This window comes from Chelonia mydas, chromosome 5, assembly GCF_015237465.2.
Source record: "Chelonia mydas isolate rCheMyd1 chromosome 5, rCheMyd1.pri.v2, whole genome shotgun sequence".
NCBI lineage: Eukaryota > Metazoa > Chordata > Testudines > Cheloniidae > Chelonia > Chelonia mydas.
The window spans coordinates 59,914,942-59,937,789 of record NC_051245.2 but is presented as its reverse complement, the minus strand read 5'-3'; the positions used below and the strand labels follow the sequence as shown (position 1 = coordinate 59,937,789).

The window sequence follows — 22,848 nt, the reverse complement described above, 5'->3', positions numbered from 1 at the left end:
AGTGTAGAGAAGCCTTAAAGTCACATTCATATACTGCTGGGGTCAAGAGGTGGTAATTTTGAACACAAGTTTTAACTTGTTTAGGCTGTATCTAGTCTGTTTCCTTCCTAATGCTTCCCATTATTGCTACCACATAAATGGCCTGTAATGGTGTGTGAACCTCACACAGGCCCTGAAAGGATTAATGTGGGCCTAAGAGGCTATTTATGTTACCTGGCTGCTCCTGGAAGAAGAACTAGGCTTAATTGATCATGAAGCCAGTTTGGTAAGAGCAAGCTGGTTAACAGAAAGTCAGGAAGTTGAGAGCAGAAGTGGGCTGTAGTAAGAGATGGTGTAGTTATTTCCTAGGAACAAAGAGGTGGTGGGGAGGAAACCTGGGGAGGGAAAAATAAGCCAGGGATCATAGCCCTGAAAGAAGGGTCAACCCACAGAAGTTGTGGGGAAGATGGCCTGAGAGAGGTTGGGTAAGAAGAAGACAAAGGAAACAGCAGCAAAGAGTGGGACTGTACTGACTTTGTCTGCTAATTATAGAGTCCAGGGGCTGGAATCTGGCGTAGTGGGAGGGCCTGTTTTTCCCTGGAAGAGAGACTAACATCATGAATGTCCGCAGAGGGTGCCAGAATGAAGGAGAGCTGCTATGCTACGCCTGCTCATGAGGAGGCCACTCTACACAGCTCTGTTGATGGTAATGATGGTGGGAGCATTAATATAGACAAGGTTCCAACTGCCACATTTAACACTGTTTAATGCTGCTGATATGGAATATAAATCATGCAATTGTTTAAAAAAAACGGTGGCAGTTTATCTACACTTGAGCTCTCACCTGTGGAGCTGCACTGGTGTTAGCCACAGTGGGAAGTTCTAGTGGGGGAAAGGCTAATGTATGCTGGGATTCCAGTTGCGTGTTCACAATTTCATCGGTTTTTCTACAGAACTGTTACTTGGTCCTCCTAGGCAATTTCATAATGCACAATAGAATAGCATGGTCCAGTGAATAGGGCACTGGACTAGAGCTTAGGAGACCAGGGCTCTATTCCTGGCCATGCCACCAACTTTCCGAGTGACCTTGAGCAAGTAACTGTACCTTTGTGTATTTCTGTTTGCTGTTGTCTGTTTTGTCCCTTTAGATTGTGTATCCTTTCATGCAGGGACCATCTCTTGCTATCAGGGTGGATTTGATTTAAATCAAATTGATCATGATTAAATTAATTCATGATTTAAATCACTAGTCAGGAAGACTCGATTTAATCATGGATTTCTACATAAAAGTGCATTCTTGTTGGTTGTTATAACCTTAAAACATATTCTTCACAACTCGGAGATAGATGTAGGTTTTATTTTTAGAAGGTACACACTATACATTTTTAAACAGTGATTTATTTTGAGAACTTTTCAGATTAGTTTTAGAGCTATATCAGAAAATGAATGATTGGTTATTTCATTTACCAAAGGTAATTGAAGCAGATATTTATGAAGTCATTGGGAGGTGAACTATCTCCAATTCAACAGGTTAATCATTAATATTTGGAGGATTTTCTTGTCATGCTGTATTAGGAGGAGAACATCACCAGACAGACATTTAAATTGTTTTATTTAACTAAAACAACAGCGTTAAGTATTCTGGATTTTTTCTTCAACACCGAACATATAATATTTTAACAAAACAAGCATATGTCCCTCATTTCTCACATTTATCTCCAGACTTCTTCTCCTTGTCCAGATCTATTCCTCCCCCAATAATCTTCTATTCGTTGAACTTTTTGAAACTTTGCAGTTTTAGAGAGAGATAAGGGATTGACTCTGTATTTACAAATTTACAGAAAGACAATACAGTTGAGGTCTGTTATTTCTCACCTCTATATATTATTTATTTATTTAAAAACATTTTTGCTGTTAACAAGCATGTTACCTCTGGAGACACAAATCCACAGTTTGAGAACGGCAAAACCAAGCATCTCTGATGGTATCTTCTAGACTGAGCACTGAGTCCCACTGGGTAGATAGAAAGATTAACCTAAATAATCTATACAGAAGCTCCTGGAACCCCATAAGATTGGGTCCCTAATCCATGAATTTTTGGAACTCATTTGCAAAACTTTTCTTAAACATTACATGAACATATTGTCTCATACTATAGAATTAGAATTTATAATCCCTGTTCCACGGTGAGATATCTTTTATAATGTTACTTAATTAAAACTATCTTTAGATAAGTTTTTTCCTCAAAAAGTATTTTATCCAAAAAATCTGATTTAAATAAAAAAAATCCAATTTTTAATTTTTTAAAAAAATCATTGATTTTTATCCACCCTGCTTGCTATGCATTTATACATTGGTGCCTTGATTTTAGTTGAGGTGTCTAGCTGCTACTGCGATACAAGTAACCAGTAATAATAATAGATCCTGCCAGACAAGTTCCTTCTGTGCCATTTAAAACTGGATTAGTTCCTTCCTAGAAAATGACATTTAAACATGGTTCTCCCTAGAAAAGTGCTTACATTTTGAAAACAGTGTCGATGGAGCCCAGCTGTTAAAAAGAATTCTAAGGAACCACATTGCGGCAAGCATTGTCTATACTAGGTAACATAGTTTGTGTTGGAAAAGGGTAATAACTATGGGTGAAGTTGAACCAGTGCTGTAAAGTGTAAACAATTTAACTATGAGGGTAGGGTGGACTAAATCATGTTCAGCACAACTTCACCAATCATGACTGAGCCTTGAAATTCTGCCACCTTACTGGCAATTACAGGTCAGTAAGCCTAACTTCAGTACCAGGCAAATTGTTTGAAACTATAGTAAAAACAAAATTATCAGACACATAGATAAACATGATATGTTGCGGGAGAGTCAACATGCCTTTTATATAGGAAAATTTTGGCTCATCAATCTATTAGAATTCTTTGAGAGTCAACAAGCATGTGGACAAGGGTGATCCAGTCGATTTAGTATATTGAACTTTCAGAATGCCTTTGACAAGGTCCCTTACCAAAGGCTGTTAAACAAAGTACAGTAGGCAGTCATGGGCTGTGTTCCCTAGAAGGTGCGCTCACGAGGCCATCAAGGGATGCACATCAGGTGCGCACACAGGTGAGCATGGAGAATGTGGAGGGTGGGGGCAGTGGGGTGAGGTGATGGGCGTTTGGGGGAGCTTGGGGCATGCAGGGCTGGGGGGAGAGAGATGCCTCTCTCCCCCATCCCCAGCTCCGGCCGCGGCTGCAATGGGGACAGGAGAGATGCACCTCTCCCCTGTCCCTAGCTCCAGCCGGGGCTGCGGCCAGGACGGGAGAGATGCTTCTCTCCCCCAGCTCCAGCTGGGGATGTGGCGGGGATGGGAGAGATGGCTCTCTCCGTCAGCCCCAGCCTTGGGGTCATGGAGGGGAGAGGTGTGAGTGTGTGTCTCACACACACACATGCTGTCACACACACATACACTGTCTCTGTGTCTCACATGTATATACACACACAGTCTTTCATACTCACCTTCCAACACATACTTGTTGTTGTTACTTCATGATACTTCCTGCAATGCATATATGTTCTCTGTAATTTTATTCTTTCAAAGTGCTATTTTATTTTTTTGACTTGTCTATGCATTTCATAATTTTTATTACTCTTATGCTTAAATTTAATTCTTTGAGTAGTGAGTTCTAAAATGCCCAACATGTCCTGGCTGGAGTCATTATCCCTAGGGTAACTTTTAAATATATATATCTAGGTTTTTGGTTTCTACTGGTGGTGCACATCCACACATTACCTTGATATTGGTGCACATAACAAAATTCATTCCACACATAGGTGGAAAAAGTTAAAGGGAACATTGGTCATGGGATAAGAGGGAAGGGCCACCCATGGATCAGTAACTGGTTAAAAGATAGGAAACAAAGGGTAGGAATAAATGGTCAGTTTTCACAATGGAAAGAGGTAAATAGGGTCCCCCAAGGATGTGTGCTGTTCAACATATTCATAAGTGATCAGTAAAAAGGCGTGAACAGTGAGATACCAGATGATGCCAAATGACTCAAGATAGTAAGTCCAAATCTGACTGCAGAGAGTTACAAAAGGTCTCACTAATCTGGGTGAGAAAATGGCAGGTTAAATTCAATGTCGATAAGTGCAAAGTAATGTATGTTGGAAAATATACTCCCAACTATCCATACAAAATGATGGGGTCTAAATTAGTTGTTACCGCTCAAGAAAGAGCTCTTGGAATCATTTTGGATAGTTCTCTGGAAACATCTGCTCACTGTGCAGTGGCAGTCAAAAAACTAACAGAATGTTAGGAAGTATTAAGAAAGGGATAGATTATAAGACAGGCAAATATCATAATGCCACTATATAAATTCATGGTATGCCCACACCTTGAGTACTGCTTGTAGTTCTGGTTATCCCATCCAAATAAATAAATAAATAAATAAAAATTAGAATTGGAAAAGGTGCAGAGAAGGGTAGGGAAAATGATTAGAAGTGGAGAACAGCTTCCATATGAGGAGAGATTAAAAAGATTGGGGCTGTTCATCTTAGAAAAGAGAGGACTAAGGGGGGATGTGGTAGAGCCATGGTTCCCAAACTAGGGGCACCACTTGCTCAGGGAAAGCCCCTGGCGGGTCGGGCCTGTTTGTTTATCTGCCGCGTCTGCAGGTTCAGCCGATCGCTGCTGCCACTGGCCGTGGTTCATTGCTCCAGGCCAATGTGGGCTGCGAGAAGGGTGGCCAGCATGTCCCTCGGCCCACGCCACTTCCTTCAGTCCCCATTGGCCGAGAATGGTGAACCGTGGCCACTGGGTGCTGTGATCAGCCAAACCTGCAGACGAGGCAGGTAAACGAACTGGCCCAGCCCACCAGGGGCTTTCCCTGAACAAGCGGCGCTCCTAGTTTGGGAACCACTATGGTAGAGGTCTATAAAATCATGAATGGTGTGTAGAAAGTGAGTAGGAAAGTGTTATTTACCCCCTCACATAACAAGAACTAGGGATCATCCAATGAAATTAATAGGCAGTAGGTTTAAAACAAAGATAAGGGGGTACTATTTCACATGATGCAGTTTACTTGTGGAACTCACTGCCATAGGATGTTGTGAAGGCCAAATGTATAACAGGGTTAAAAAACAACTAGACAAATTCATGGAGGATAGGTCCATCAATGGCTATTAGCAAGATGGTCAAGGATGCAACCTCATGCTCTGGGGTGGCCCTAAACTTCTAACTACCAGAAGCAGGGACTGGATGACAGGGGATGAATCATTTGATAAATTACCTTGTTCTATTAATTCCCTCTGAAGCATCTGGCACCAGCCAGTGTCAGGAGATAGAGGTACTGGCTAGATGGACCATTAGTCTTAGCCAGTATGGTTGTTTTTTATGTTCACCTGGTGGATTGATATGCCTGTGGATCCAAGAACAGAATTTGTCCTTTACTATTTCCTTAAATTCCGTGTGTTGCAAAGTTCATTTGACTTGGACTGCAAGAATAGTAGTGCGGATGTTTAACATTGATGTGAAAATAGTGTACAGGTTATATAGCATACACTATTAAATTAACCACTTTTGAAGTTAAATTGGTTTAACTTTGTACAAGCAGAGTTTATGCTGGGTATCTAGTGTAAGGAGAGAGGGAGTATTAAAGTGCTTCCTTTTTCTCCTCCCAGTGCTTCAGAAAGAAGGCTCAGACCCAAAGGAGATTAAATAATTTATTTATGGAAGCCAACATATTTGCTTTTGCATTTTGTTTTAACAAATACTTTGATTTCTTAAAATGTTACAAGAGAAGAAACACCAAACTAGATACGCAACCTTAGTTTTAGAATAAGTATGTGGTAAAGGAAGACACTATACTTATAAACTACAAGAAGTGTTTTGATTTTTTTTACATAGCATTTGGTTGATAACATACAAGTATAGAGATTACAGGACATTAAACCAGTGATTGGTGTTGTTCATTTTGTGTGTGTGTAACTTTTTTTTTATAGAGAAAAACACAAAATTGTAGCTCTGCTGCATATAATTTCTTTTGACTCACTTTTTGGGTTGCTGTCTTATCCTTGAGAGCTTGAAAGAAGAGATGTTACTGGGCCATAGGACAGGTGGACATGCTAGGATAAGCAAATGCAGGCCCTGAAATGTCTGTACTACCAGAGAAGCACAATGTTTAAAGCAAGAGAGTTGGTGCCAAGGGGTTAGCTTCCAGAAACAGGAGAGTCAGCCCCTCAGTTGCTCTCTACAGAGTTGGAGAGAGAACTCCATTTGACTCTCCTCCCAAAGAACCAGTTGACCAAAAGCCTCCAGCTTCTTTGGGGGTGTCCCCCCCTCAATTACCTGTCCCTGAAATCATTTGGCTACTGAAAGTCTTGGGTGGGAATACAAGCAAAGGTTCCTATTCAGAGGGAGAGGAGATTCTAGCCTCCCTCGTACTAGAAGGTGAGGGAAGACTAAGAATTGATCAACACAAGGACTTGCTCAACCCAGTGAATGATCTGCCTGCCTTACAATGGGATGCCACAATTGTGAGTAATATGTGCACTTCTCAAAGCTGTTAATAAAGCCCCAGGGGGTGAGTTAAGAGCTCGTCTGTGTATACAGAGCCAAGAGAAGACTTACATGGAGCAGAAAGGGTATGCCAGCACCACAGTGCTCCCAACAAAGGTCAGGCCTGCAACTTCCCTGTAACTTCAAGTTCACCTTCCTTTGCTCATTCCAAAAGTGATCCAGTGCACAGGGCAGTGTGTACATTCCATCTGCCTGAGACTGATGGGTAGACACTGGGGGTGTACCCCCATTACTTTTATATTATTTTTGAGGCATATTGATTATAATTAGTTACTAGAAGGAATGTGATTATTTCAGGGAGGGTCTGAATATTGTTGTAAGATTAAGGTGTTCATTTATTTATCTGTTCCCCTTGATCTTCCTTCCTTTTCATCCTAATTTCTGTCCTTACTCCTTTAGCACTATCCCTCCCCCTAAGTAGTGTTTGTTCCTTCTTAAAACTGCTTGGCCCTTGTTTCTTTAATAAAGAAACAAGAACATCAGGATGCTGGGCACTAGGATGGCAAGAGAGGGCAAGTTGCTCAACTTTAGTAATTTTTTTGGACTCATTTGTGGGGTTGCCACAGTCAAGGGAAGTGCATAGTTTTGCTGTCCCAGGAATAACCGAACAGGCACATTATGACTCTGAGGCCTGGTCTACAGTACACAGTTATTTTGGAATTAGCCGAGTTAATTCGAAATAAAACGGATTCCGTCCACACGACCAAACCATTTTTTTCGATTTAAAGGGCTCTTTACTCTGATTTCTGTACTCCACCTCGGCAAGTGGAGTAGCACTAAAATTGATATTGCAGTTCTGGGTTACAGGTACTGTGGATGCAATTCAATGTTATTGGCCTCTGGGAGCTATCCCAGAATGCTCCCTTGTGACTGCTCTGGACAACACTCTCAACTCCGATGCACTAGCCAGGTAGGCAGTAAAAGCCCCGGGAACTTTTGAATTTCATTTCCTGTTTGGTCACCATCAGCACAGTCCACCATCGCAAGAGACCATGCAGTCCCAGATTCGCAGATGAGCTCCAGCATAGTCCAAATGGGAGGTACTGGATCTCATCACATGTTGGGGAGACAAATCTGTTATGGAAGAACTATGTTCCAAAAAAAGAAACGCAAATACATATGCTAAAGTCTCCAGGGCCATGACTGAAAGAGGCTACTCCAGGGACACAGAGCAGTGTTGTACAAAAATCAAGGAGCTCAGGCAAATGTACCAAAAAGCCAGGAAGGCGAATGGGCGGTCTGGGTCACAGCCCCATACATGCCGCTTCTACCGTGAGCTGCATGCAATTATGGGGGGTGACATCACCACTACCTCACCGCTGTCCGTGGACACCTGGAAGGGGGGAGTTGCACGGAGTGAGGAGGATGAGTTATTGGAGGACGAAGAAGAGGAGGAGGAGGACAGTGCACAGGCGGCAAGTGGGCAATCCGGTTTCCCCCCCCAGCCAGGAACTATTCTTAATGCTGGACCCAGTAACCTCCCCCGACTCCCAATGTGGGCTCCCGGACCATGACCCTGCAGAAGGCACTTCTGGTGAGTGAGAGCCTGTTCAGAGCCACACGGTGGGGAATGGGGGGAAACCCAGCCATGCTGGGCTGTTCGCGTTTAGTTTAAAGGGCTCATCCCTGCTCAGAGCCTCATCAGAGCCACACGGTGTGTGTGTGGGAGGGTGTTATATGAAGCGATCATCCCAGAGAGCCTGCAGGACCCTCCTTTTATATGGCAAACCCACCAGGCATTGCTTGCTATGGGAAAGGGGGCCTGGCAGTTTGAAAGCATTGAAATGAATGCGGAAGAAGCAGAACCCCACGTGCCCACAGGGTTTACCATGGCTGCCTGCAAGCTGAATTCTGTTGCGTGGCTGTGTGTGATGGCTTACTCACACCAAAGTGGCAGGCACTTCAGTATGAGGCAAAATGCGACTTTGTACAGAAAGAACATGTGCTGTGTACTATGAATTGCCTGTTTCACTGAGAAAGTGTCCCCTTCGTTCTCTAAAATGTATCTTTTAAAATACTACCCTCCCTTTTTCTCCTCCCGCAGGTGCAAATGTTTCAACGTGGCCCCTATCTACTCCGTCCCAGAGGCTGGTCCAGATTAGAAGGTGAAAAAAACAAACTCGGGACGACATGTTTGCCGAGCTCATGCAGTCCTCCCGCACTGATAGGGACCAGCTGAATGCATAGAGGCAAACAACTGCGGAGTCCTGTAAAGCGTTAAATGAACACGAAGAGAGGAGGGATGCGCACGATGAGAGCAGGCAGGATGCTATGGTCAAGCTCATGGGGGAGCAAATGGACATGCTCCGCTGTATGGTGGGAAAGGCAGCAAGACCACAGACTGCTGCTGCAGCCCCTGTATAATCGCCCTCCCTCCTCCTCAAGTTCCATAGCCTCCTCACCCAGACGCCCAAGAACACGGGGGGTGGGGTGGGGAGGCGGTTACGGGGACCCACACACTGAACCCCAGAGGATTGCACAAGCAGCAGAAAGCTGGCATATCTGTAATTTTGATTTGGTTTCTGGACTTGTCCTTCCCTCCTCCTCCACCCCTCTCCCTCAGTACCCCCCCTTCCCCGGTCTACCTTCTGATTTCTCTCAATGTGTTGTGCAACAAATAATAAAGAACAGTTTTTAAACAATTGTGACTTTATTTCCTTTCATATACATAGGGGGCGGGTAATTTCAAGAGAAACAAACACAACTGTCATACCATACCCTGGCCAGTCATGAAACTGGCTTTCAAAGCTTCTCTGATGTGCACCGCGCCCTGCTGCGCTCTTCTAATCACCCTGTTGTCTGGCTGTGCGAAATTGGCGGCCAGGTGAGTTGTCTCAACCTCCCACCCCACCATAAAGGTCTCCCCCTTACTCTCACAGATATTGTGGAGCACATAACAAGCAGCAATTACAATTGGAATATTGGTTGTGCTCAGATCTAACTGAGTCAGTAAACTGCGCCAGTGTGCTTTCCAACGTCCAAAAGCACATTCTACCACCATTCTGCACTTGCTCAGCCTATAGTTGAACTGCTCCTTATTACTGTCCAGGATTCCTGTGTATGGCTTCATGAGCCATGGCATTAAGGGTTAGGCTGGGTCCCCGAGGATAACTATAGGCATTTCAACATCCCCAACAGTAATTTTCTGGTCTGGGAAGTAAGTCCCTTCCTGCAGCTGTTCAAACAGACCAGAGTTCCTGAAGATGTGAGCATCATGCACCTTTCCCGGGCATCCCACACTGATGTCGGTGAAACGTCCCTTGTGATCCACCAGTGCTTGCAGCACCATGGAAGAGTACCCCTTGCGGTTTACGTACTGGCTACCCTGGTGTTCCGGGCCAAGATAGAGATATGAATTCCGTCTATCGCCCCGCTGCAGTTAGGGAACCCCAGCACAGTAAAGCCATCCACAATGGTCTGCATATTTCCCAAAGTCACTACCCTTGATAGCAGCTGGTCAAAGATTGTGTTGGTTACTTGCAGCACAGCAGACCCCTACAATAGATTTGCCCACTCCAAACTGATTCCTGACTGACCGGTAGCTGTCAGGCATTGCAAGCTTCCACAGGGCTATGGCCAGTCGCTTCTTAACTGTGAGGGCTGCTCTCATTTTGGTGTCTTTGCACTTCAGGGCTGGGGACAGCAAGTCACAAAGTTCCATGAAAGTGGCCCTACGCATATGAAAGTTTTGCAGCCACTGGGAATCATCCCATACCTGCAACACTATGTGGTCCCACCAGTCTGTGATTGTTTCCCGGGCCCAGAATCGGCGTTCCACAGCATGAACCTGGTCCAATGCCACCATGATCTCCCAATCGCCACATGCCGTGCTTCTAGGAACGTCTGTGTCCATGTCCTCATCACTATCATAATCGCGCTGTCGTCGCTTCGTCGCCCAGTTTTGCAGGTACTGCACATACTGCTGGATAATGCGTGAGGTATTTACAATGGTCAAAACTGCAGCAGAGATCTGAGCGGGCTCCATGCTTGCCGCGCTATGGCACCTGCACCGGTAATCCTGGAAAAAGGGCGTGAAACGTAGGAGAGCAGAGTGGCAGCAGAAGAGGTGCTGTTCGGTTCACGATAGCCAAAAAAAGGTGGAAAATGGTTGTCTTCTGTAGCTTTCACGGAGGCGGCAGCCCAGGACAGACAACATGGAAAAGCTTGGTAGCGCGGCAAGAGTGGGAGAGCAGAGTTGGCGGCGGAAGCTGTGCTTCTCGGTTCAGAATGGTGAAGCGGTCGACGAGGAAGAGAAAGAGTAGATACTTATAGAGATTACATAGAAAGACGAGAGGAAATGCGAGGTGGAGTCACAGTACCAGGAGAGAAGCGGTGTAGCTTCATCTGCTGAAAGCAGTATGGCGTCTGCACACCAAAAAGGCGCGAAACAATTGTCTGCCTTAGCTTTCACAGTGGGAGGAGTGACTGACAACACACACCCTGAAACACTCGTGAGAATGTTTTTGCCCCATCACGCACTGGGAGCTTAACCCAGAATTCCAATGGGTGGCGGGGACTGCGGGAACTGTGGGAAAGCTACCTACAGTGCACCGCTCCGACATTTGATGCTAGCCTCGGTACTGTGGACGCACTACGCCGAATTCACGTGCTTTAGTGGGGACACACAAGACCGAATGTATAAAATCGCTTCTGAAAATTTGAATAGAATAATTTTGAAATAATTTTGTACTGTAGACATACCCTCAGTCACAGTTTGCCTCCCAGTTTCCTCTTCCTCCACAGAGGAAGTACCTTGTATTAGGCCTATGGTAGCCAGCACACTGAGGATTGGTATTCCCAACCCCATCCTATTGTCCCTCTCCTGCTGTGCCCAGTCCTGCTCAATTACATGGAGATGACGCAGCCCTGAAAAGGCTCCTCTTTACTGCTACCTATGATCCAGGAAGCTGGTGCAAGAGAGTAAACAGAGTGCCTTATTCCCTCATGTAGCACACAATGTGCCACAGACTGGTCCCCTCTGTGAGCAGAACGCCTACCCACAACTACATTTTGAAGCAGGCTCACCAGCTTTGAAAGGTACTGCTGTGTCCACAAAGTCTTCAGATTACATAATTTTCCCTTCTCTATAATTTCTTTAAATGATACATAATGAGATACCACTGGAATAAAGGCTTGTGATCATTCTTATTTTGGAATGTACTGTACAGTATACTGCCCTTTTCCAGATCTTTGAACGCTGTAATTCCCTTTGCTCTTGAAGTCTTGAGAAGTCCTAGACATTCATGTGTGAATATTTTTCTCAAGTCATATAGCTAGTTTCCAATATATTCCTCAGATCTGATCCCTTTTCTGTTTTTTAGTTTTGCTGACAGTGATTTCATCACCATTTGAACCTTGTACTCATTTTTAACAAGAAGCATAACTTACACTGCACTGCTCAGATTCATTTGCACTATTAATGTAAAATCTTTGATTCAGAATAAAAACTGAGGGGGAAATACTAATGGTATGTGTAAGATCAGCTTTAACATATTATGGAAGCAAAATCACGATATACTATAGTTTAAAATACCACACTTAAAACATCTAGTAAATCAGTCTATCAATTCAGTTACTGAATAGGTGTACAATGTTTAATCTCAGAAAGCAGATGGTATTTTCATGTTTATCTTTGCCAGTTTAATTTTACTGTTGAAATGTTTATTATGGATTCCTATTCGAGAGCTCTTAAATTTGAAGCATAATGTGATCTTGAATAGTTACTATAGCAGCTGCATGTACATTAGCTTAAAGAATAAGGTGCACTTTGAAATGCTCATGTAATTATGTATTTCATTAAAAAAACAGAGTAGGTTAGAGTTGCCAGTCAATTTTCCTACCTACGCTCCATTTCTTTGTAAGACTGATTATTTTCTGTAAGGTCTACTAGAAGTGATTTAAAAATATTGACATTTTCAAAGTTAATCTTTTCTTTGGGATTCCCATTGCAGCACATCTCCTTCCTTTTATCTTTTAGTCCCTGATTCTGCAATCAGATGCATACAGGTGTAAGTGTCCACTTGCATGGAGAATTGGTACCTTAGACTGTAAGATTTCCTGGCAGACTGTCTATTTTATACAGTGCACAGCATACAGTTGATGGTTAATGAATAGGTCTACTCACAAACATTGGTTTTCGTGCTTTGTAGTTTCCTGTCACATATAGAGAAAAATTGGTGTTTATATTTGCTATTTGTTGCTCTGCAATTTATATGCAAAGTTTGCATACTGGATAGGAGGCCCCAGAAACAGAAGTTGAAAACTGGCCATCAAAGTTCATTAGGAGAGGAAAGAGAACCAGAGGTCTCTAATTTGTGTGTGTGTGTGTGTGTGTGTGTGTGTATACACATACATATTTAGAGAGAGAGAGTCTGACAGTGCCCCACATAAGGCTTTATGGAAATATGCTTATGAATGTATATATGACATAACTGGAATATGTTTTATGCTACATATGCCATGTAACATATCTCTGTGAAGGTTATGATCTTCTGAATCTATTCGTCCTATTTGTATGTATGTGTCATTATTGTATTTGAAGTTATGCATATTGACTGTATACTTGTTTGATTTTAAATAACCTTAGTAAGGCATTTGGTCAACTTCTTTAGAAAAGAATTTGCAAGTTAAATGCCCAATCAAGAAGCACTTAACGCACAATGGATTTGGAAGGCTCCAATCCACATAAGAAGTCTTCCTGGAGACATTCAAGATAGCAGGTGGGCAATGGCTGCTGCCTATAAAAACTGAGTCATGCATGGACATGTGACTCCAAAACTCCATTTTGTAGCTGGATTCTACACAGGGGGAGGGAAGGGCGTCCACCCACAAGAGAAAGTCTATTTAAACCCCAGGGAGACCCCTCCATTTTTTCTTCAGCTGGCTAAAGAGATAGCCTCTCCACCCCTAAGGATACCTGAAAGAAACTGGAACAAAGCACAGTAACTACAGGGGGTGTGAGTGATTGTTGGACCCAGACTAGGTGACTAGTTTGCAAAAGGAAGCTTACTAGATGCGGTTTTTATCTGTATTCAGTTTTCTTACTGTATTAGACATAGACTTGCATGTTCTATTTTATTTTGCTTGGTAATTCACTTTGTTCTGTCTGTTACTACTTGGAACCACTTAAATCCTACTTTCTGTATTTAATAAAATCATTTTTTACTTATTAAGCCAGAGAATGTATTAATACCTGGGGGCGGGCAAACAGCTCTGCATATCTCTCTATCAGTGTTATAGAGGGTGAACAATTTATGAGTTTACCCTGTATAATAAAATGGATTTATTTGGGGTTTGGACCCCATTGGGAGTTGGGCATCTGAGTTAAAGACAGTAACACTTCTTAAGCTGCTTTCAGTTTAAGCCTACAACTGTTAGGGGACGTGGTTCAGACCTGGGTCTGGGTTTGCAGCAGGTTAGCGGGTCTGGCTCAAACCAGGCTGGGCGCTGAAGTCCCAAGCTGGGAGGGCAGGGAAAGCAGGGGCAGAAGTAGTCTTGGCACATCAGTTAGCAGCCTCAACGGGGTTACTGTGATCCAACCCGTCACAGACAGTGAGTGAGTTAGTTGTCTATTCAAGTACCTACCATAGCCTCAGAATTTTTGTTCAGACCAACACTAGTTATTACCCTTTTTTGATGCTCTACATCCTCTCTGGTGTGTGTGTGTGTGGGACGATTGGGTTGGGGAATCTTTTTCATTACGATTTTAAAATCTATTGGGATGCTAGGATATTTCACTATAATCTATATCCCACTGGATCAAATCCTGAGGTATTCAGTTTTTAATTAGTCCTTACACATGCAAAATCTGCTTTGCATTTTATTGCTTAAATATTAATTGGCTAATACATTCGGTATTTTCTTAATACACAGTATTTTATAGAAAGCAATTTTTATATATGTGTATTTCCTTCCCATGATTCTTAAAAGTTGATTAACCCTCACAGATATTAAATTTTACATGATGGGAGCTAGGTTTGGTATCATGGTCAGTTATATAACAAACATTTAACTTGCTAACAAGGATATAAAAGCTTGTGCGAGCTTTATTTTCATGGATTGCTATTTTAAATTAGCAAACAAATTGTGATGTTATGAACTATATAGTGTTGCAATTACAACTGCATATTTTCATTTCCTGAGTGCGTTCATTGCGCTCATTTAACAAAAATTGTTACTATAAGGGCAGTCAATAATCCCTTGTTGCAGTTACTTTATTCATTAGTGTTCATTTGGAGCCACCTGTGAATTGCATCTTTATACTTTCTTGGTTCTTTTAACCAGTCCTGATGCCATCTGAGATTAGCTATAACGTTGGAATAATTCTGTCCCAAACTTTGTTTCCAGTTGATAAATTGCTTCTTGTTGTACTTGTGCACAGAGGCAGAGATTCTTGGATAGTTTACTATGGAGCGAAGCTTTTTGTCCAAGAAATGTGTGACTTCTGGAAATGTTGTAGCTATGTTTGTTAGTTCATCTGGATCAGCAGACAGATCTATAACAAACAAAAACCAGTTAAGCGCAATTTGCCAAGATATGATTTGGTAAAAACAGAACCATTAAAAATATCTATAAAAAGAAAAGGAGTACTTGTGGCACCTTAGAGACTAATAAATTTATTAGATCAGGAAAGGTGAGCTATTACCAGCAGGAGAGCGGGGGGGGGACCGCTACGTTTCTTGTAAAGTGCTGGAAACGGCTCACCTTGATTATCACTACAAAAGGTTCCCCCCTCCACCTCCCCCCCCGCTCTCCTGCTGGTAATAGCTCACCTTTCCTGATCACTCTTGTTACAGTCTGTATGGTAACATCCATTGTTTCATGTTCTCTGTGTATATAAAATGTCCCCACTATATTTTCCACTGTATGCATCCGATGAAGTGAGCTGTAGCTCACGAAAGCTTATGCTCTAATAAATTTGTTAGTCTCTAAGGTGCCACAAGTACTCCTTTTTTTTTTTTTTACGGATACAGACTAACACGGCTGCTACTCTGAAACCTAAAAATATCTAGTGAAGAAACATGGTTAGTATACCAAAGAGCTGAGAAGGTACTGAATGCCCATCTGAATATGCTATATATTTCCATTTGTCAGTTCGAAGCATATAGGTGGAAGAATTCACATTACATCCATGGAATTCACTCAGGACCCATGGGGGGTGCAGCCTTCTGGATGAGACGTCATCTTCTGCCATTTCAGCCAACAATGGTATCAAGGAATATCCACTGAGATTCTGCGGGATAGGAATTCTAGCTATATCTGAACAAAGATATAAACATAGTTAAGCCTTCTTTTAATTAACTCTAGTAATGATAATGAACATTATATCAAAACACTAAATTATCAGTTATCTGAACAGTGACCATACTAGTGTGTTAAACCATGCCCTCTAATTATGCTTCCTGTTAGGAAACAGAAACACAGAGGTTCACTAAAAAGAACATTATTGAGGCATAAAACAACAAAGCAAGGAAATTCTAAAATATGGTTGTCACATCAATGTGAATTCCACCTTAGAGGGCCCGTATTGCAGTTCATGTCATGCTCTTTTGTCTTTGTACGTCTGAGGTGATATCCACCAACACTCTGGTCCCTTTATGCCATATGAAAAGACCAGAGCAACGTAAAGGGGCCCTAAAAACTCCATATGGGGTTGGGGGAGGATTCACTTGGCCCGGCACTGCATTAATATTATTTAGCTTTTATATCGTGCTTTTCAGCAGTAAATTAAATTATTTACAAAGGGTCAGTATCACTACTCCCATTTTACAGATGACAAAACTGAGGCACAGAGAGCTGAAGTGACTCACCCAAGGTCACCCATCTCCTTGCAATCCCATGCTGGAAGTTGGGTGGGGAGCAAAAGGGGTCTCTCAAGGGTAGGGCCACAGCTTTGACTCAGGAACCTCTTAGTGCCAACTGACAAGGGGCACATAGGGGTTACAGGATCTCCTCCCTCTGGTATTTACATTATAGCTCAGCAAAACAGTGTAATGCAAGATCTTGAATAAAAGTCGGTGTCACTCAGTATCATTGTGAAATGTATGTACAGATACTATGTAAGGAGTTGTGTGTATACATATATAAGGAAAATGTCTTCTTAAAGTCTGTGGCTAGGGACTGGTCACCAGCAAAGGTGAAAAACAGGCTTCCTATCTGAGAGGAGATGTTTATCCATCTGTTTACATGTAAATTAAGTACTGTCTGATTCACAGTGGGTTTCCTATCACCAGTCTGAACTGAATACAAATGAAGAATTGTGGGGATTTGAGAAAGAAACTAACAGGAAGAGAAAAAATGGGGTGGAAGAACCCTATCCAGAGCTGTTCTTCAAACATTTCCCTGAGTATTTTGGTAGGGACAAAGGAGATGCCTGGGCACAATTTACTGAGGAAGAAAAAGGACAGCAGTTTTGCTTCATGAAAAAGGGTCTCAACCAGACTTGGTTGAAAACACTGGAGAGAACTTTAGGTGAGACAAGCGTCTTTAGACAAGAAATTAATCTGTTAGTTATACACTCTGCAGGGTGTTATAATTTTGTTTAATATGTTATTTGTTTCTAATTCTCTTACTCACTATCACTTGAATCTCTGTTGTTTTTTTTTATAATAGATATATTTATAGTGAAAACAAGAATAAGTTTAAGTGCTGTGATATCAACCGAAGTGGTGATCCAGGGTTGCATGTTACAAGATGATGTGTACTGTTCCTTTGGGAGCTGTGAGCCTGGTAATTCTGTGAGTGAGTATTCAGTGGATTAAGGGCCTTGATACTGCGAGGAGTGCTCTGAAACTAAGTGGTTGGTGTGTGCCTATCACTACCTGCACAGAGAAAGTAAGGCCTGCAGAGACCTGGAAGTCAGTGCTTGTGCTGCCAGAGGCTGCTGGTTTCAGCAGGCACAGACAAGACTGCTTCACACTAAGGGCAAGTAGTAGTTAGGTGCCTCAGAGTCATAACCCTGGGAAGCAACATAACAGCACATGGTGCAAAAGAGATTCTGGGCAGGGTGCAGTCCAGGTCGGCTGCCATAACTCAGGCTTCCCCACAAGACCTAAGTTATACTAGGGGACTCTCCAGCCACCAGAGCAGGCCTAGATTAGGAGTGCGCAAAGATGCATTGATACTCTAGGAGGCACAGTACAGAATATCACCCATGCTATCTAAACACCAAAGTGTCTATTAAGAATGTAGTACTATTTTTATCATACCCCCAAACACAGTATACTATGTGTCATTAATAACTCTGTGTTTTCCATTTCACAGTGGCCTGTAGTAGTGTATCTCCTGTTTTATGCACAGGTTATTGCAGGTACATGGAGTAGTCACTTCATTTGCTAATGGCACTTACTGTATATATATAGCCCATACTGGTGACTTTTTTTTCTTATTAGCATCTAACATCTTTCTTCTCCTCTCCTAGCTTTGTTAAATTGCTTCTGTACGCTGTGCATCAGTCTATAGATCTGCATCCTGCTATGGTAAACAGGCGGCTTCGTGGAGGCAGCAGTAGGACTTAGCAGTAGGAAGAAAAGTGGTATCTTTGTAAACCAGTAACCGACAGTCTTTGGGCCAGACTATGCCCAGCCCTAAATGAGTGCACAAGGGATATAAGCCCTGCTCCCTTACACTTCTGTGCAAGGAGTGGGAACGGTAGTCACTGCATTCCTTTAAGATCAAGAAGTGTTCAAGGCTAACATCTTCAATAGCTGTAGCCTCCCCCATGGGGCTGGGCCACACCCCCCAAACCACCTCCATGCTGACCAGCAAAGCTGAGGCCACCTGGAGGGAAGTGCATGTCCCACCCTGTTAAAGGATGGAACTAAAGTTGCAATCTTAGGGAAATTATGCCTAACACAGAGTTTCTGCCAGGGTCACTCAAGACCTTCTGTACCATCCTGTACTGAGGGCAATTTACCCTCAAATCAGTCAGACAGGCAAGGAGTGAATCTCCAGTTTCTCAGAAAACAAAGTATTTAGATAAGATGGTATCTTGAGAAGAGAGGATATTTCCTTGTGACCATATAAGCCAAGCAATTACATTTGTAATGGCCAAAGACGCATGGGTTGTTTCATCACTTGCCAGAAAGGAAAGGTTAAAAGATGACTGAGATGCTTCTTCCTTATTTTTTTTCTTAGTCACCTGAATAATTTAATTCTACTTCATTTATGTTTCTATTTTTGACATACTGATTACAGGAAGGAGGAATTGGCAGAAGTAGAGTGAGAGAACAGGAAGGAGAGAGCTTTAAAAATACAAACTTCAAGAAGAGAGACTGAAAAGGAAGGATTTTAAAACACTTGGATCAATAAATTATTTGGAGGGAGTGACAGACACAACCAAGAAGGGAGGGATTTAAAATCTGTTAATATATTTTTGGGATCAAAATCTGGAACACAGGCTCTTTTACATCCGGTCCCTAAGATGGTATATATCCTATCCTGGCTCTGAAAGGGCTGATGTTGGCCAGAGAGGACAATTAAGCCATCTGGCTGCATCTGGGTTGTGGACCAGGCCTAAATATGTCTGAAGTCCAGCTAGGAAAGGAGTTGAGAGATGACTACAAACAAAGGAAATACAGAGCAGAAGGGGGCTGCAGACAGAAACTCTGCAGTCATTCTCTAGGACTCTAGAGTGGAGAGACTGAGAGGATAAAGTAGGAAGACCAGGGGGAAAGTTGGAATAGGGAAGTCTGGCAGGAGGCCAGAAGAGACATGGAGCAGCAAGCTCCAGTGGTAAGCCCTGATAAAAGGGCAGGATTGGGACTTCCTGATATGCATTCAGTGAGGCACTGATAAGGGAAACATTAGAGGGATGACGGATTAAGCCCAGGGAGGGCAGAAGTTGATTTAAATTGGTACTTTGTTTGAGATTTTGTTGGGGGGATTCCAAGGGAGAAATCCTTGCAAATCTAGGTCCCAAAAGAAGGATGAACTTAGAGAGGTTGTGGGGAGACACCCTAAAAAAGAGGATGTGGTAAGTGTAGGGAGGAAGCAGCAGGAAGTCTGGGAGCAGACCTTGCCTGCAGGTGTAGGGTATCTGGACTGGAACCCAGCACTGTGGGTTTTCAAACCAACTACTAGGGAAGATGGCATGAAGTCCCTGAGTAGGAGACATGATGACGGAGAGCCTTGGGAGAACAATGTGAGGACCATGGGGCCCAGAATCAGGGCCAAAGACCTTCATGTGGACATTGGACTGTTTGTTCTGTTCCCTAGAAGGAGAGGGACTAAAGTGTGACCTGGCCACAGGGCTGAGTCGCAAGAGAGACCACCACAGGGCTGGAGCAGCCATTGGCAGGGTGTCACTGTATGACAGATCAACTATACCATGTCCAGCCATGAGGGGGATGACAGCAGTGAGTCAATTCCTCCACAGTCCCAAGTTAGAATTTGAATCAAGGTGAAATGACTGAAAAGTTATAATTTGAAGGCTGTTTTCAAGGTCTACGTGTCATAGTCTAATCCCTATTGAACAGGTTCCTATGTTACAAAAAGCACCATATCGTGGAAATGGATGACACAGGGGACTGGTCATAGGATTGAGAGACTTCAGTCTCCAGTAGGAATTGACTATCAGTACCATCTGATGGCTGTTCGATGATCTAATATGAAATGTGTTGGTGGTCTCACCCTGTATCTACAGTAGAACAGTTCAGATCACAAAAATTGCTATTACAATTAGCACTAAAGAGAGTCCCAGGCTTCATTTAGCATGAAAACTGACCTATCTTCTCACCCATGAATGGGGTCTCTTCAGAGACCAATTAAAAGGGAAATTTAGGTGTGTTTGCACTGTGCTTCTGTTGCTGTACCTGTTCTTTGAACACAGTCACTTTACAATGTTGGCAGGTCAGCACTTTTAATACATATGCAATTCATTAAGGAAAAGACAACAACGGGCAGAGGAGAAAGGGCGACAAAACAGTGAGATGAGATGCAAGAAATATGTTGAGGGCAGAGGGATAGGAGGACATGAGAGAAGTGGAAGTGGCAGAACAGAAGAGAAAGAACAGACTATAAGGAGGTGCTTTCTCATCTTTGTGTACTTTCTTTTCTCTTCTCTCTCAACAACTTTGCCAGTTCTACCCGTTTCCTCCTATCCCTTTTCACAACATTGGACAACATTCTGACTCTCCTCTCCCCTCAATGTTGCTGTCAGAGTCCACCCCACTCTTCCCGATTCACTTTCCTCTCTGACTTTGATACCTGGCTCTCCATCTCATAACAATCTACCATTTTCATCCTACCAGCTTCATCATCTGTCAAGTCTGACCTTCAAAGCTAGATCAACTCTCCCACTCACCAAGACAGAAGCTCGCTCAACATTGAGGTCTCATCTGCTCTCCTCTAACCTCTCTGCTTGATCCAGTGTGTCAGGGTCTGTGGAAGACTGGTGTCAGTGCCCAGGACATGGGTGGTCTGGTTTGGTGGTCGGTGCACTGTTCAGGAACCAGAGGCCAAGAGGCAGATCCAGAGCCAGGTGTCAAAGTTGAAAGTCTGAAGCTATAGAACCATAGCCTAGCATTAGAGCTGGGGTCAGACTGGAAACACAAACTAAAGCCAAGAGTCACTACTAAGTCAGAAGCCAAAAAGCTGAATAAGGTTAGAGCTGGAGCAGTCAGAAACTAGGGCAATAGAGTTGAGGGACCGGAATGAGGCTGAGGGCAGGAGCCGGGAACAGGGTTAGGTTGAAGTGAGGAAGCACAGATTATGCCAGAAATGAGGCAGTGGATGGCAGGGTCTGTAGCAGAAGCAAGCCAGGATCCACTTTGTTGCACAGACAACTTCTAGTCTCTCTTTCTGGCTTAACTAGTGAACCCAGCCCTATCAGGGACTCCAGAGATTCTCCAGTCAGGTTTCTGTGGGCAGTACCGTTAATGGAGTGCAAGGCTTTAGGGCTCCCAATTCTCTGGTCACTAGTACAGCAGTCAGGCAGGTTGTAGATGTGCCAGCAGCCTGCAGGCTCAGGTTCAGGACCTCGCACAGTGAACCCATCTTCTCATAACTCCTGACCTACTTTGCTCCCAATCTCACTGCTTGCCTTCCTTTCCTCCTCAATTTCTCCATCTTCTGGCCTTTTCCTTCAAAATACAAGCGTGCCTTCATCTCCTCTCTCCTCAAAAATCCCACATTTGACCAGACCTGCCTCTCCCCACATTGCATGTTTCTCTTCTTTCTTTCTCCTCCAATTTCACTGAATGTGGCATCTACAACCATTGCCTTGAATTCATCTCCTTCATCTCTTCTCTAAACCCTCTCCAATCTGGTTTCTATCTCCTCTGTTCCACTAAAATTATTCTCACCAAAATCTTGAAAGTTTTTTTTTATGGCCAGATCTATTTCATCTTCAGCCTTGTTGGCCTTTGACAGTGTCAAAAGGAGTAATTATATCCTCTTATTCTTGAAATATTGAAATTATTCCCTTGGCTTTCATAATTATCTTCTGGTTCTAAGCACCTATTCTAGTGGATCTGCCTCCTCCCATCCTCCACTTTTAGTGGAGTCTCACAGGGCTACAACTTTCTAGGGCTACTCTTGTCCCTTCTATAACCTTTCTCTGTAACTTCACCTACCACCTACTGTCCCATTCCTGACTTATTTCCCTTCATCTAATGCTGCATCTCAGCCTGTCTCTATGGGTATGTCTACAGCGCCCGTGTCCTGGTTTGCACACATATGGGCATGTGTTAGCTAAGCCTGCCTGAGTGTCCATGTACCCATTACCCCATGTAGCCAAATCCACACTAGCACGGCAGTTACATGTGTTTGGCACTAAGATTTCTGGGAACACAGCCCATGGTTCTTAGCACTTTACCAACTGGAGCTATTCTAGGATTTGTGGTGTATTGTGGCAGGATTTCTGTTCTTCCCAGACTCCTGTGTGGAAGTGGTTTTAGCTTGCCAACACACTTAGCTGAGGCACTTTTAGCTCTGCACACTCGTCACTTCTGTTCATTCTAGCTGGGGGGCCATGTCATGGATTCCATCAACTGAGCTGCTCCTGCTGGTGGTTGAAGTATTTATGCATCAGGGTACATGTTCTGTGAGATTCTGGATGACATTTCAGCAGCAGTTTCTGAAATATGTAAGGCAGTGGGACCCAAAGGAGGTTATATTCATGGCAGACTGGAGAGACCTGATTCTTATTGCAACTGCAGCAGTTTCCCCAAATGTAGGCTGGGGCTTCCAGTGCAGAACAAGTAACACATTGTGGTGGTATCAGATCACCATGCAGACCTGGGATGACCAGTAGTGGTTCCAGCACTTCTGAAAGTAGTTGTAGACCTTCATGGAGTTGGGTGTGGAGC

The 22,848-nt window shown here is 43.3% G+C and overlaps 1 protein-coding gene across 2 annotated transcripts in view; it reads right to left on the bottom strand.

Moving 5' to 3' along the window:
• Window positions 1-14,347: 14,347 nt before the first annotated feature.
• ARSK (arylsulfatase family member K) overlaps window positions 14,348-22,848 on the bottom strand; it is a 51,740-nt gene continuing 43,239 nt past the window's right edge. For both annotated transcript variants that reach the window (XM_037903253.2, XM_037903254.2), the window contains 2 exons: window positions 15,575-15,799; window positions 14,348-15,035 (listed from right to left, as the gene is read on the bottom strand). In XM_037903253.2, the coding sequence (XP_037759181.1) occupies window positions 14,755-15,035; window positions 15,575-15,799 (506 nt within the window). In that variant the 3' untranslated portion in view covers window positions 14,348-14,754. The remainder of the gene's footprint in view (window positions 15,036-15,574; window positions 15,800-22,848) is intronic.